Consider the following 13985-nt stretch of genomic DNA (forward strand, 5'->3'; position numbering starts at 1 on the left):
ATCTCCGGCACCGTTGGCTTGATCGCAACGAAACTGTGCACACACACTCCCTGGATGCCAGAGCAGAACCTCTGCCCCAAATTTTTCAAATTAGCCTTTTATAGCGCCACCAGGAGGCCGCTTTTTGCAAAACACACTTCTTGACAGTACTCCTACAGATTGTATCCAAACATCACGCAAATCAGTACACAGTATCTCTATAGTCATGTGATCAACACGGATCTGTCCAATTTTCCATATTTCATCCTGATTGGCTAAGGTTGGCTTCCAAAGTTTGCAGGATTGCTCCGTTTTCAACAAAATGCCTCAAATCATGAACGCAGCTTGCGATTTCCGTGAGATTTCACACGCACATTCCCACTAGGCCGAGGAAGAAATGCCACTTGAAAATGTTCAAATCAGCCTCATGGTGGCGCTATAAATGGACGATTTATGTTTTTAACTATAACTGCACCGATCTGCATGAAACTTTGCACGCACACTCCCTAGAGGCCAAGGAAAAACAACTGACCTGCATTTTTCACATTTGCCTTTCATAGCGCCACCAGGAGGCCGACTTATGTAAAACACATTCTTTGATATTAAGCCTTCAGAATTTATCCAAATTTCACGCACATCGGTACACTTGATCTCTATAGTCATGTGATCACGATGATGTGATCACGATGGATCTTTAAAAATTTTCATATTCCATCCTGATTGGCTAACATTGACATCTAAAGTTTGCAGGAGTGGCCCGTTTTGAACAAAATGCCACAAATCATGAATGCAGCGTCCGATTGCGACACTTTGCACGCACATTCGCACTACATTGAAGAACAAATGCCACCCTTTTAACATTGCCCTATTATAGCGCCACCATGAGGCCAATTTTGCAACACTTTTATTTTTTATATTACTCCTACAAATTCAAACATCATGCAAATCGGTACACATATAGTCAAGTGATCAAGATGGTTCCATCCAATTTTTCATATTCCATCCTGATTGGCTAATTCCGAACATTGCTGCCCCACAATAACCTACCTGACCTGGCGGAGACCTGTGCTCCGAGGAGCACTTTTTCTAGTTTTAGATTTATTTGGCTACTAAAACATAGCAGATCTACAAGTTCATAGCGCGGCACCGAGTGCCGCGCTATGAGCTTGTAGATCATCTATTTTTGAAAAATCGTGAACATTTGTTCAAATCTTTAAATATATCTCTGCTGTCCGGCAGGAACCAGCTAACTCCAAAATGTTCATTTTTCAGGAAATGACAAAAACAAAAATGGAGTTAGGAGGTTTTGTTCATCATTGATAAGCACGGCTGAATGAGGTTGGAGGTCAAAAGGGGGTGGAGCCTGGAGTCAGCTAAACCCAGCTAACTTCACCCCCCTTTGGTGGAGTTAGCTGGTTTAGCAGAAAGTTTGAGGATCTAATGGAGTTAGCTGGTTTTGTCAGAAGCGCTTTTTAATACTTTAATTTTCATTGGTTCAATATTTTTTTTACCAACACACAAGTGTAAAGGGTGTTCAATAGCACTGATTTATGGAAAAAATTCAAAAGCGGAAAAATATATTGTTCCATCAGGGACCCCCAGAAGCAAAGATTTGAGTTACAAATGTTCGCTTTAAAAATATATATATTCATATTCAAAGAATTGCAAAAATGTTGACGATTTAAAAAAAAATAGCAGATATACATGCTGATAGCGCTATGAGCTTGTAGATCTTCTATTTTTGAATAGCCAAAGAAATCTAAAAATGACACAGATGCGTTCCCGGTCTTAATGGGTTAAACCACACACACACACACACACACACACACACACACACACACACACACACACACACACACACACACACACATGTACACGCACACGCACACGCACACGCACACGCACACGCACACGCACACGCACACGCACACGCACACACTTACAATGTTTATTTTATTACCACACAGCTAGGCTGGTGGAATTAATGTCAGGACAGATGGAAAGGTTGTAACAAGTACACCACTACTGTGGAATACCACAGCAAACATAGAAGATACGGTACAATAATCCAATTAGAGCAACTTTCAACCGTATGGCTTCAGTCAAAGTAACGCATTGTAGATCTGCTATTTTCAAACATGTAAGTACTTTTACTTTTGGTACTTTAAAGACGGGGTGCCGTGATTTTCAGTGACCCCCCCCCCCCCCCTAAAACATAATCATCAGGTATTATGGTTATAGGAGGAAGATTTTTTTCAAAAAAGTGTACAGAAAGTGTTAAAATTATGTTTTTATGTGGACACGCCTCCAATTCATTAAGTATACCTGGTTCTCACCTTAGCACCTCCTCCACCACCTTAGCACCACCCACCTGTCCTAGTCCCTCCTCCTCCTCATGCCCACACCTGTTGTGTTATGATAATGAGGGGGAGGGTTTATTTTGACTGTGTCATTAAATGGCTGTTTTTCTATTGGCACGTTTGACCCTCAAGGTTTCAGCCTCCAGGAAGAAACTCAAAATAGTCAGAGAAGACATAAAACACCATAAAAACACCACCAGGGGTTTTAATGAAGTTCTATCAACCTCATAGACACATGAAAAACAGAAATTGTGCAAAACCATGGCACCACCTCTTTAAGTAAAACATTTGAGTATACTTTCACCACTGGTGGTGACAACATTAACAACAACCGCTCAAATGAGTCTCGCTTCAGTTCAAGCACGTTGATGTTGGGGGCAGAATTTTGCATCGACACGTTTGCATAATTTTCTGCATCATCGAGCACCATACCAATAATTATTTGAATGTCACAACAACAACAAAAAAGTAAGGTAAGGCAGTGAAAGTACATTTTTATCGACAACAAGGTCATTCAAAGTGTTTTACATAAAACATGAGACAACAAGACACAGAGCATAAATAAACAAGTTATTAACGGAGAGTTGAAAACAACAACTAAATTGGAAATAAGTAGAAATAAACAGGGGCATAAGAGAATACAATGACAAAAGAATGATATAGACAGAAAGAAAGAAAGAAAGAAAGAAAGAAAGAAAGAAAGCACTTAAAAAAGCACTAATATGGATGAGTATAGGCCATACAGAAGAGCTACCCCTTTTCACCATCTTTTTCCACCGTCAAGCAGTGGCGGAAAAAGTACTCAAAGGTTTGACTTAAGTAAAAGTATCAACACTGCAATGTAGAAGTACTCTGTTACAAGTAAAAGTCCGGAATTCAACATTTACTTAAAGTACCAAAAGTAAAAGTACTAAAATGTTTGAAAATAGCCGATCTACAAGCACACAACGCGTCGCGATGCGACGCGTTGTGAGCTTGTAGATCTGCTATTTTCAAATAGCCTAGGTTTACAATAGGGCTAAAGTGGTTAATGTATCTTTCATAATATCATAATTTATAACTGAAAAGTAACTAGTAACTAAAGTTTTCAAATATTTGTAGTGGAGTAAAAGTACAATATTTGCCAGAACAGCCTGAGGGTGTTTGAGCGTGCGTGCGTGCGTGTGTGCGCGCGTGTGTGTGTGTGTGTGTGTGTGTTATGGTATGTCAGCACACTCGGGTCGGTACAGTACTCAGTTCAAATGATAAATCATTGCTTTGAAATGATGGTGAACAGGTAGACTCATACTGTATGTGATCGTTTACCAGGTTTAACCTCTTCCACTCCTGACATCACTTAACTGTGATTATTGAATGCTGGGGGCGGAGCAGATTCATCTTTCCAGTGGTGGAAAAAGTACTCAGATGTTTTACTTAAGTAAAAGTATTAATACCGCAATGTAGAAATACTCTGTTGCAAATTTAGAATGTAAAACAATTGCATCTAAAAAGAAATGCTGTGCAACGGACTAATATCCACTGTCTAAATAATTTTACCTTATTTTTAACTCATGCATTTGTATATGTTTGTGATGGAACATGTACCATCGGTGGAAAATAAACAAGGGAACATTATGTTACTGAGTAGTATTGTGTGAAATGTGCTGAACAGATAACCAAAAATAGGACAAGAAACATCACAAACTCAGTAGAAGAATACTGGCCTTTCACCAAATCTGGCATCATCTTTGAAGAGGAACATTGCTTGGAGCTTCCCATTCTATAAAGGAACTACACAAGGGTGCAAAGTACAACATGTTCAATGTTTGTACATTTTTGAAAATAGCAGATCTACAAGCTCGCGACACATCACACCGTGACACGGTGTCAGCTTGTAGATCAGTTATGTTTTAAATAGTAATCGGTTAATGTGTGTTTCGTAACACCGTACTGATGCAAATCTGCAACGCAACTAATAACTAAAGCTGCCAAATAATTGTAGTGGAGTAAAAAGAACAATATTTGCCTCGGAGATGTAGTGGGGTAGAAGCATAAAGTATTGAAACACGGAAATAAGCAAGTAAAGTTAAAAGTGGGCCCTACGTCAAAATTGTACTTAAGTACAGTACTTGTGTAAATGTACTTAGTTACTTCACACCACTGCCTGTGTTCCTTTGTACTCGTCCCCGAGCGTCTTCTTAGTGTTTTGCCTGCAGGTTTGTTTTTTGATCCGTTTTTTTCTTCTTGTCTTTTTATATTTTACTTTCACAGACAGAAAAGTCTTCTTTGATGGACATCTAAAGATTCATTCTCAGTGACTTTGACTGTGATGCACCTGTGTTAAAATATATATATTTTAAAAGACTCTTTTATCAAGTGGACTTTGAACTGTGTAATTCATTTATGAAAGCCCTGTTCAACACATTCTGCTATTAGGTCCAAAACCCACTTCCTGACACATTCCTCACGTAAGCTCTCTGTCTCATCTGACTGCCAAACACAGGCATAGCTTATGCCAGCTGGTTCTCAAACTTTTCAGGCTGTGACCCCCCCAAAAATAATCTGATTTAAACTGGGGACCCCCGACCCTGACAAGCACCTGGAAATGTAGGAGTTGATGCATAACATTTAGTTTGACTCGGTTCCACAGATAAATATGGTGAAAATAGCCGATCTACAAGCCCATTTTTTACCGTTTTTTTTTTCTTTTAATATACTGCCTTCCCCTGGTCAGCCGGGTGCCTGATGGAGGGAAAAGGAACTGGTTGGAACAGCGTGTTCCTTCCACACGCTACGTTCAACCAGGGAAACTCCCCCCCCCCCCGTTAGGTGATAAGAAGCGACTTGCTAGCTCTCATGCATTGAAGTAGGCATGAGCTCGGCTCTAGGCTCTCCCTAGGCTGGCAGAGGGAGTGTAGAGCCCAGGATTACTTAGACAATTGGCACTGCGTGAAAAAATTGTTACAACATTGTTTGCACAAATGTAGTGCAAATAGCAGATCTACAAGCTCACAACTATTTAATTATATTTTATAATAAAAAAGGAATGGTTTTGGACACATGGTGTCCACCCGACAGTAACGAAATATGAGGCAGAGACTAATCTGAATTGTCAAATAAAACAGTCTAAGCTATCTGATGTTGTTTACATGAAAAGCAATCAATTTATTTAAGACCACTGGAATTTGTATTTCACACTTTTTTAATAACACACAATAATACCCTGTTTTTATATGTTCCTAAAGGGCTCTTAGATGTCTTTGCTTAAGTAGATTAGCCAGCAATTGTGTTTGTGCGTGTGCGTGTGTGTGTGCGTGTGCGTGTGAGTGCGCGTGCGTGCGTGCGGGCGTGTGTGTGTGTGTGTGTGTGTGTGTTGGTTATGGCTTGCATACATATGCATGCATACATGTCACAATATCTGTGTTAAAAATGGTGTGTATGCGTGTGCATGTGCGTGTGCATGCGTGTGTGTGTGTGTGTGTGTGTGTGTGTGTGTGTGTGTGTGTGTGTGTGTGTGTGTGTGTGTGCGCGCGTGTGCGTGCGCGTGTGTGTGTGTGTTTGTGTTGGTTATGGCTTGCATACATATGCATGCATACATGTCACAATATCTGTGTTAAAAATGTTGTGTGTGTGAGTGTGTGTGTGCGTGTGTATGTGTATGCTTGTGTGTGTGTGTGGGGTTAGGGGGGATATGTTGAACATAAAGGTGGGGGTAGCATCATATCAGCATTCCTAATAGCCCATATTAATCACCGTTATTTTGGATGAAAATTCATAAATCTTACATGACAAGCTAATCTTTGGGTTCCGCTCCACAAGGGAATTCCCCCCCAAGCTGTGTGTGTGTGTGTGTGTGTGTGTGTGTGTGTGTGTGTGTGTGTGTGTGTGTGTGTGTGTGTGTGTGTGTGTGTGTGTGTGTGTGTGTGTGTGTGTGTGTGTGTGCGTGCGTGCGTGCGTGCGTGCGTGCGTGCGTGCGTGCGTGCGTGTGTGTGTAACCCAGGCCATATGGAGGGTTTTCTGCAGTCTCCAACATGCACTACATCACAGCCTTTATGATAAAGACAAGACAGATGAATATATCTTGAGACAAGAAAAGAAAAAAAAAGAAGATAAAAAAAACTACACAATAACATCGGTGTCTCCGTTATCTCCGACTCCTCTGCTGTGGTTTCTCTTTAACCCTGCAGTGCTTTCTCAAACGTTCTAATTTCAAGGACCCCCATAACTCTGACAGTGTACAAGTTGTACCATTTGTACACTTTCAGAGTTACAGACCTGTAAGAGTCCATTTCCCCTCAAATGCTTGTGTCATTCAAAAGACGCACGCACGCACGCACGCACACACAGATAACAAAAGGGATATCAACAGCAGAGGCATTGACCCACTATTATTTATGCTAATATTTGGCCAGGAGTCCCTAGTTAACAATACATCTACATCTACTGACTGCACAAACTTGGACACACCATCAGTGTTACCTGGAGTCACTGGCTGTTTCGGGACACCCTCCTCCAGGCGACCCGACCGAGGCTGATCAGACCCCGGGGTCTTGACCCACTGTGTCCGGGGTCTTGACCCACTATTATGCTAATATTTGGCCAGGAGTATACCTTTACTTTGACTCAAGTAGTACTGGGGTTGAGTACTTTGTCATTCATGTCGTCAATGAGGGAAAATATCCCTCTCTGCTTTACTTCAATTCCTACACTGTGCAGAAACTGTGCAGAAATATTTCTTTAATTCATATTTTCAGTCGTCTCGTTTCATTGCATCTTAAAATATTTACCTGACTCATACCCACATAAGTCCCAGAGGGCTGTGATATGTTATTTATTTATTGTGTTGGCTTTTCTACGTAAAATTGATAATAATAAAATCCAGTGCGATTTGCCCCATCGTTGGGTCCTGAAGCTATAGGTCAGTGGTTGTCAAGGTGGGGGACCCCCAGGGGTTCTTGAGGGGGTTCCAGGGGGTCCCTCAGCATTGTTGTTAATACGGCATCACAAGAATTTCAAGACACTTTATCCATATTTTATACATTGGCTATTCAAAAATAGCAGATATACAAGCTCACGGCTTCAAAGTATTTGAAACATTTTGAATTATTAATTTTGAATTATAAATTTTTAACCCAAATCTTCTCTTCTAGGGGTCCCTGGCACAAGACATTTTCAGATGTGGGCCAAATCTCTATACTTACAATTAGCAGCGGCTATAGGGGTGGAGCCTGCAGTATTTGAGAAAAAAGTTAGGTTGGCCTGCTCGCACCCCACGTGGCCAATATCCTCTACACAAAAATGTAGTATCGCTTTCTGTTCTCCTGCATTAGATGTTATGCAAGGAGGTTGGGTCCTGAAGCTATAGTTCCATTCTCCTGCATTAGGTGACTTTCCACCAAACGGACTACGATCCTGTAAAGTCGCTTGAACATATTCATAGTTGCGGGTTGCTTTAATTTGGGCTTGCTTCTGAAGTGTACTTGCTTATTTGGGCTTGCTTTCAAGATTATTTTTGAAAATAGCTGATGTAATAGGGCTCAAGTGGTGAAACTGGTCGCTTCTTTTGGGCTCGTTTTCATAGACCTGGTCGCTTGTTTCACTCACGGAATCTGGCAACACTGGAGCCAGCTCGGACTGCAGCTCGGACCAAACCTTTACCCCCCTCTCTCCCCCCCCCCCCTTCACTACCCCATGGCTATCGGCTATCGGCTCTACCGGTCGGCCCAACGACCGGACCTGCTCGGTTGGTCATCGACGGTAATCTTCGTGTCCCGACCCGACGGCACAGCGCTATCGACGACAGGTTGTCGGCAGGAGACGCTTTCTAACGCCTCCCGCCGCCGAGTCGGCCCGATATCGGTGCGGTAGAGAGCAGCCTTTAGATGCTAAGCCAGGAGGCTGGGTCCTGAAGCTATTGGTTCTGTTCTCCTGCATTAGATCTTATGCCAGGAGGTCAGGAGCTGAAAGACTCGTTATCAACAGCCTGCCTGCCGACACCTCAACGACCAATCACAGTGTTATTGTAATATTACCGGGTTACACGTCTAGCACGGCAGCATTTCAATGTCATGCCGCCTCTGGTACAAAGGAAGTATCAAAACAAAATGAAGCACAAACCGTATTAGACAAATTGCTTGTGAAAGATATCCAAAATCGTCTTAGATGTTCAATAAATCTCCGTCCCCTCCGAGCATGCGTGCATACCGCATGCAGAATAATTATCAATTTCCATACGATTTGGTTATTAAAGGTCAGAAAAAAACAACACAGCACGAAAAGACAAAAATGAATGAAAACCCCGAAACCTCCGTTAATGCGTTGTGATTAGATGAAGTCGAATTTCATTTCGAAACCACTGCGGTTGGCCGCATTCTGCCGAATTTGATGACGTCTACGAGAGTTGGCAGCAGAGTTATTGCGAGAGACGCTACTGCCTGGGTCGTCTGCCGGATAAATGCAAATGGTGCAGATTTAGCGGAACGCCTCTCCTTGCAGAATATTTGGTTTATGGATGGGGAAATGCGGACACGAGATATTGATGCTGTAATAGGACTCCGATTAGAATAATGGTGCATTATATAACATGCGACCTTTGTCTAATGCTTTACTGAGGCGCTTTTCCCGCAACTATAATGGTACATAATTTATGTAAAACACACTTGCCATCCTAATGATATTCACGGTATAGGCTGCTGGATATGAAACAGTGGCAGTGTCCTCAGGGCCTGGGGTAGATACATAGCCTGCAGTAAATGTTACCAGTGGTTCCCAAACAGTGGATCGGGACCGACTTTTGGGTCGTGAGTAAATATCTCTTTTCTTTTTATGAAACATATTTTTCACAATAATAATACATAAATCCTTCATTCATTTTTGTCTTCTCGGTCTGTGAACAGTTCAGAAATCCACCTACCAGTGACATCATCGGCATGGTTTTGTCATTTATTTGGTACCAATGCAAGAACAATGGCTTCTATTATAGCATGCTAACCTATCAGGAATAAAAAAGCATACCGTTTCTAATAGCTTGGATACCCCATCAATGAAGTGACGTGAATGAATTAGTTAGGATTAATTAGGACCAATTATATTAAGATAGGTTGAAAATGGGTAAAGTGGTCCTTTAAATACAGTAAATGTATTACTGTCCACCATACATCATGTCTAACACTTATAACGCTGTATAACTATAGTTATAAGCACTCAGAAATATAATCACAACACATTATAAAGCATTTTTTCTAACCTCAAATTATGTCATCATATCATTAGGCGCAAACAAATCAGTCAGCTCCATATACACGTTATCACGCTCATGTCACCATGACTCAGCCATAACCATATAAGGAGTTCCCAATCTGCATTGGGAACTCTTTATATGGTTATGGCTGAGTCATGGTGACAAATACGCCCAAATGTGGAGTATGTCTAACCTCACTGTGGCGTCACGGCATCAGGCGCAAACAAATCAGTCAGCTCCATGGAGCTCAAGAACAATCCCCATATATGGGCACAAAAGGGGGCATGCCCATATATGGGCATATACTAATGATGACGCCGGGGATCTCCAAATAATATGGGCATGTCGGTCGGATCGGCGGTGTGACGTAGGTATGAGGGCCATCTGAGCTCCCCTCGACACATTACTACTGCGTTTTTTCCCTTTATTTGTCTAGCCTAGTGGTTTTCAACCAGTGGTCCTTGGGATAGATACATAATCTAAAAATGTTTTTTAAATCCTAACAGCATGTTGCTATATCAGTGGTGCTCCAACTTCTTCCATGTCAAGGACCCCCAAAATTATATGTATTTGGCCGCAGACCCCCATCTCAAAATATGTTGTTCCAGGGACCCCCAGAAGCAAGTTTTGCAAATAGTTGATCTAGCTGTCTATCTTCCACAACCCCCTGAATTAGTTCTAATGTGCACCGTCAGACCAGTTGTGCTTCAGAACATTGTTTATTGTTTATTAAGGATCCCTATTAGTCTACACCGTAGTGGAGACTATTCTTCCTGGGGTCCAGGCAGAAACAAACAATACAAATCATAAAATGCAGTACAGCATGGTCAATGTTAGTGAAATTAACACAACATTTGAGACGGCAGTTTACATTAAAAGTATATTAAGAATATAAAAAAAAAACTGGTTTGTCTATCTGAAAATACCAACCAAACCACATCTTCTAGTGGTGTATTTGAAACAGTTATTATTCAGGGAGTATCCATTGATTACGAATGCTCTTATAAGGCACAACAAACAACGACATTTATTTATGACTGGGAGCAACAGTACAACCAGTCATCTACAAGAAAATTTACTTTGATTCATTGTCTTATGATAACATTGTGTGTAGAATGATCCAGGGCTTTCAAGCGCGTGAAGTTTGCGGTTATTATTGTAATCATTATTATTTGTGTTAGTTTATGAACCAAAGTTATCAATGAAGAGGTAAACGCCTGCATATGTAGAATAATCCATTATTATGATGTAACGGTGGAGTTTGTATTTACATGTTACCTGCACATGTGGCCTTCTAGTAGAATTTATATATTTATCTTATTTTCAGAGGGATATTTAGTAGGCCCGTAACGATACAGTAACTGCATCGATGCATCGTTTTGAATTTTCAACGATCTACTATATCGATATGCAAACAGCTAAATATCGTATCGTTTGACTTTGTATCGTATCGAATCGTTTTGCAATGCAAATAATCGTATCGAATCGTTCTGCAATGCAAATAATCAATTATATCAAACTAAGTACTTTTAAGAAGAAAAAAAGAGAAAGAGGGGTTTATATCCAGTATCCAGGTATTTATTTTTCACACAGAATTTTTGGGTAAATAAATAGTTACTATATCGATTTTAAGTCATTGAATCGAATCGTATCGTTCTAAATTAACCTGTCCTGTATCGTTCATGTATCGTATCGACTAAATCACTGAATCGAAACATATCGTATCGTTCTAAATTAACCTGTATCGTTCATGTATCGTATCGACAACCAAGTATCGTGATACGTATCGAATCGTTGTTAAAATGTATCGTTACACCCCTAATATTTAGTCATAATAGGTACACATATATACAGATTCTAAAGGCCACAGCTCTGACCTGTGGTGTTGGGGTCCACAGCGGGGGACTTGCATGTGTCACATGAGAGTCACATGAGAGTGTTGATTGATTAGGTCAGATGAGGAGCTGGGGGACAGTGGCTACTGTTATAGAACAGTGCTAAAGCCTTTGTTTCCACTTTTAAGACAATACACAAGTCACATGATTAATCAACAGAAGGTTACGCCCACATGGGTAGACCAAACCCATATAAACAGAGAGAAAGCTCACCAAAAGGACAAAGTGTTCTAAGCAGGCATCAGTGTTACTAGTTACCAGGGTGTTATTGCTGCGTTCGTCATTTTCCATTGCAAGCTCGGAAGGATTGGCGGTAAGAATTGAGAGCGTGTTTACACGACGATAAATGTATATATTTCTGATTTGTTTTATAGTTCTGTGTGTACATTTCATGTCAGTAACTTGTTGTTTGTGTTTCCTTTTCTATGTTTATAACTTACTGGTCTAAAACTGTTAGTATTTGTTTGTATTGTGTGTTAGTATAATAAAACCATCAAAGACAACCAACAGATACCCTTTACATCTATTGCATAGGAAGTGTGATTGGTAGATAATTGTACAATTGATGCTCATAATGTTATCGTTGTTTTGTCTTCTTGTATTCCTCTGGTGTAACAGCCTCAGAGTATATTCCAGACCAGGGAGCGGCAGGGAGCAGCAGAGAAAATGGCTTCCCGTTTCACTGTTCCAAAAGAGGAGCTGACCTGTCCCGTGTGTCATGACATCTTTAAACATCCCGTTGTGCTGTCCTGTGGCCACAGCTTCTGCAAAGACTGTCTGCAGGAATGGTGGACGGAAAGACCAACAAAAGAATGTCCTGTCTGTCAGAGAAGATGCTCCAGAGACCATCCTCTTACAAATGTTGTTGTGAAGGACCTGTGTGAGAACCTTTTGGAGGAGGAAGGCCAGAGCTCCTTGTCGGTGAGCTCTGAGGTCCTCTGCACCGTACACGGTGAGAAGCTCAAGCTCTTCTGTCTGGAAGACCAACAGCCGATGTGTCTCGTGTGTCGCAATTCAAATAAACACGCCGGACACAAGTTCTTACCCGTGGACGAAGCGTCTGGACCTTGCAAACAGAAGGTCCAGGAATCACTGGAGGCTTTAAGGAAAGAAATACAGAAATTTCATTTTAATAGATTTAAATACGAGTGCAACGAAATAGAAAATCACATCAAGGTTCAGGTCAGGAAAACAGAGATGCAGATTAAGGAACAGTTTCAGAATCTTCGTCGGTTCCTACAGGAGGAAGAGGAGGCCAGGATCGCCGCTCTGCGGGAGGAAGAGGCTCAGAAGAGTCAGGAGATGAAGGAGAGGATTGAGGGGCTGAGCAGAGAAATGGAAACCCTCTCCAATGCAAGCCAAGCTGCTGAGGATCAGCCGAGAGCCGACGACCACGTCTCATTCCTGCAGAACTACAAGACCACGATGGAGGGAGTCCAGCTCACCCTGCAGGACCCACCACCGGTCTCAGGAGCGCTGATAGACGAGGCCAAACACCTGAAGAACCTGACCTTCAGAGTCTGGGACAAGATGAAGGACATTGTCTCCTACACTCCTGTCATCCTGGACCCCAACACTGCTAATCCATGGCTCATGCTGTCTGATGATCTGACCAGTGTGAGGGGTGAAAAAGAAGAGGATGAGCAGCTTCCTGACAACCCAGAGAGGTTTGACTACTGGCCGCAAGTCCTGGGTTCTGAGGGCTTTAACTCAGGGTCTCACAGCTGGGATGTTCAGGTTGGAGACAATACATTCTGGATAGTAGGTGTGTGTGTGGAGTCTATCCAGAGGAAGGGAGACACAGGGAGTGGATACTGGTTTATAGGGTTATATGAGGGTAAATACAGAGCTGAATCCGGGGTTAAGAGGACTGATCTCTCGGTGAATCAGAAACCCTGGAGGATCAGAGTCCAGCTGGACTGGGACAGAGGACAGCTGTCCTTCTCTGATCCTGACTCTAACACACACCTACACACCTTCACACACACTTTCACTGAGACACTGTTTCCATACATTTGCACTGTTGATGATGATGGTCAGTTTCTGAAGATGTTACCAGGGAAGATCTGTGTCACTCTGGAAAACCACAGTTAGAACGCCTGGCGTCCAATAAGAAACCTACAGAATATATTGATCTGGTATTGATTAAGGGCTAATATTTTATGGCAGGTCATTAATTATTATTATAAATTGATTGCAGTGATTATTTAATTCATGTCTCATTCAGTTTCAAATGACTTTGGTTTCATAGACAGATAGACATGTAATTCTATTGGTATAATGGTGACATGTTTGATATGATTATTACTGATAACATGTTTTATATTGTAGTGTTTGTCATTTATGGATCAGGTTTGAATTCTACAGTTTCTATGTGACAGTGATGATGTCTGTTGATGGTTTTTGATCTTATTAAAGATGATGAGAGTAAAGTGAGTCAGACGTGTGTTTGTAACAGTCAGCATTCAGCAGATCATACACTAGAAGAGTTATTACAAGTAAAAGTACTCAATCAACCCCAGTGGTTGAGTC

The 13985-nt window shown here is 41.5% G+C and overlaps 1 protein-coding gene across 1 annotated transcript; it reads left to right on the forward strand.

The window, feature by feature from the left end:
• Positions 1–8009: 8009 nt before the first annotated feature.
• Positions 8010–13547, forward strand: LOC308076889 (nuclear factor 7, ovary-like; the record flags this gene model as incomplete). Its single annotated transcript, XM_080417408.1, has 3 exons — positions 8010–8177; positions 12072–12164; positions 12327–13547. The coding sequence occupies 3 exons, from the start codon at positions 8010–8012 to the stop codon at positions 13545–13547; spliced, it is 1482 nt and encodes a 493-aa protein (XP_080273534.1).
• Positions 13548–13985: the final 438 nt, after the last annotated feature.

This window comes from Gymnoscopelus braueri, assembly GCF_963280865.1.
Source record: "Gymnoscopelus braueri genome assembly, chromosome: 21".
Classification (NCBI taxonomy): domain Eukaryota; kingdom Metazoa; phylum Chordata; class Actinopteri; order Myctophiformes; family Myctophidae; genus Gymnoscopelus; species Gymnoscopelus braueri.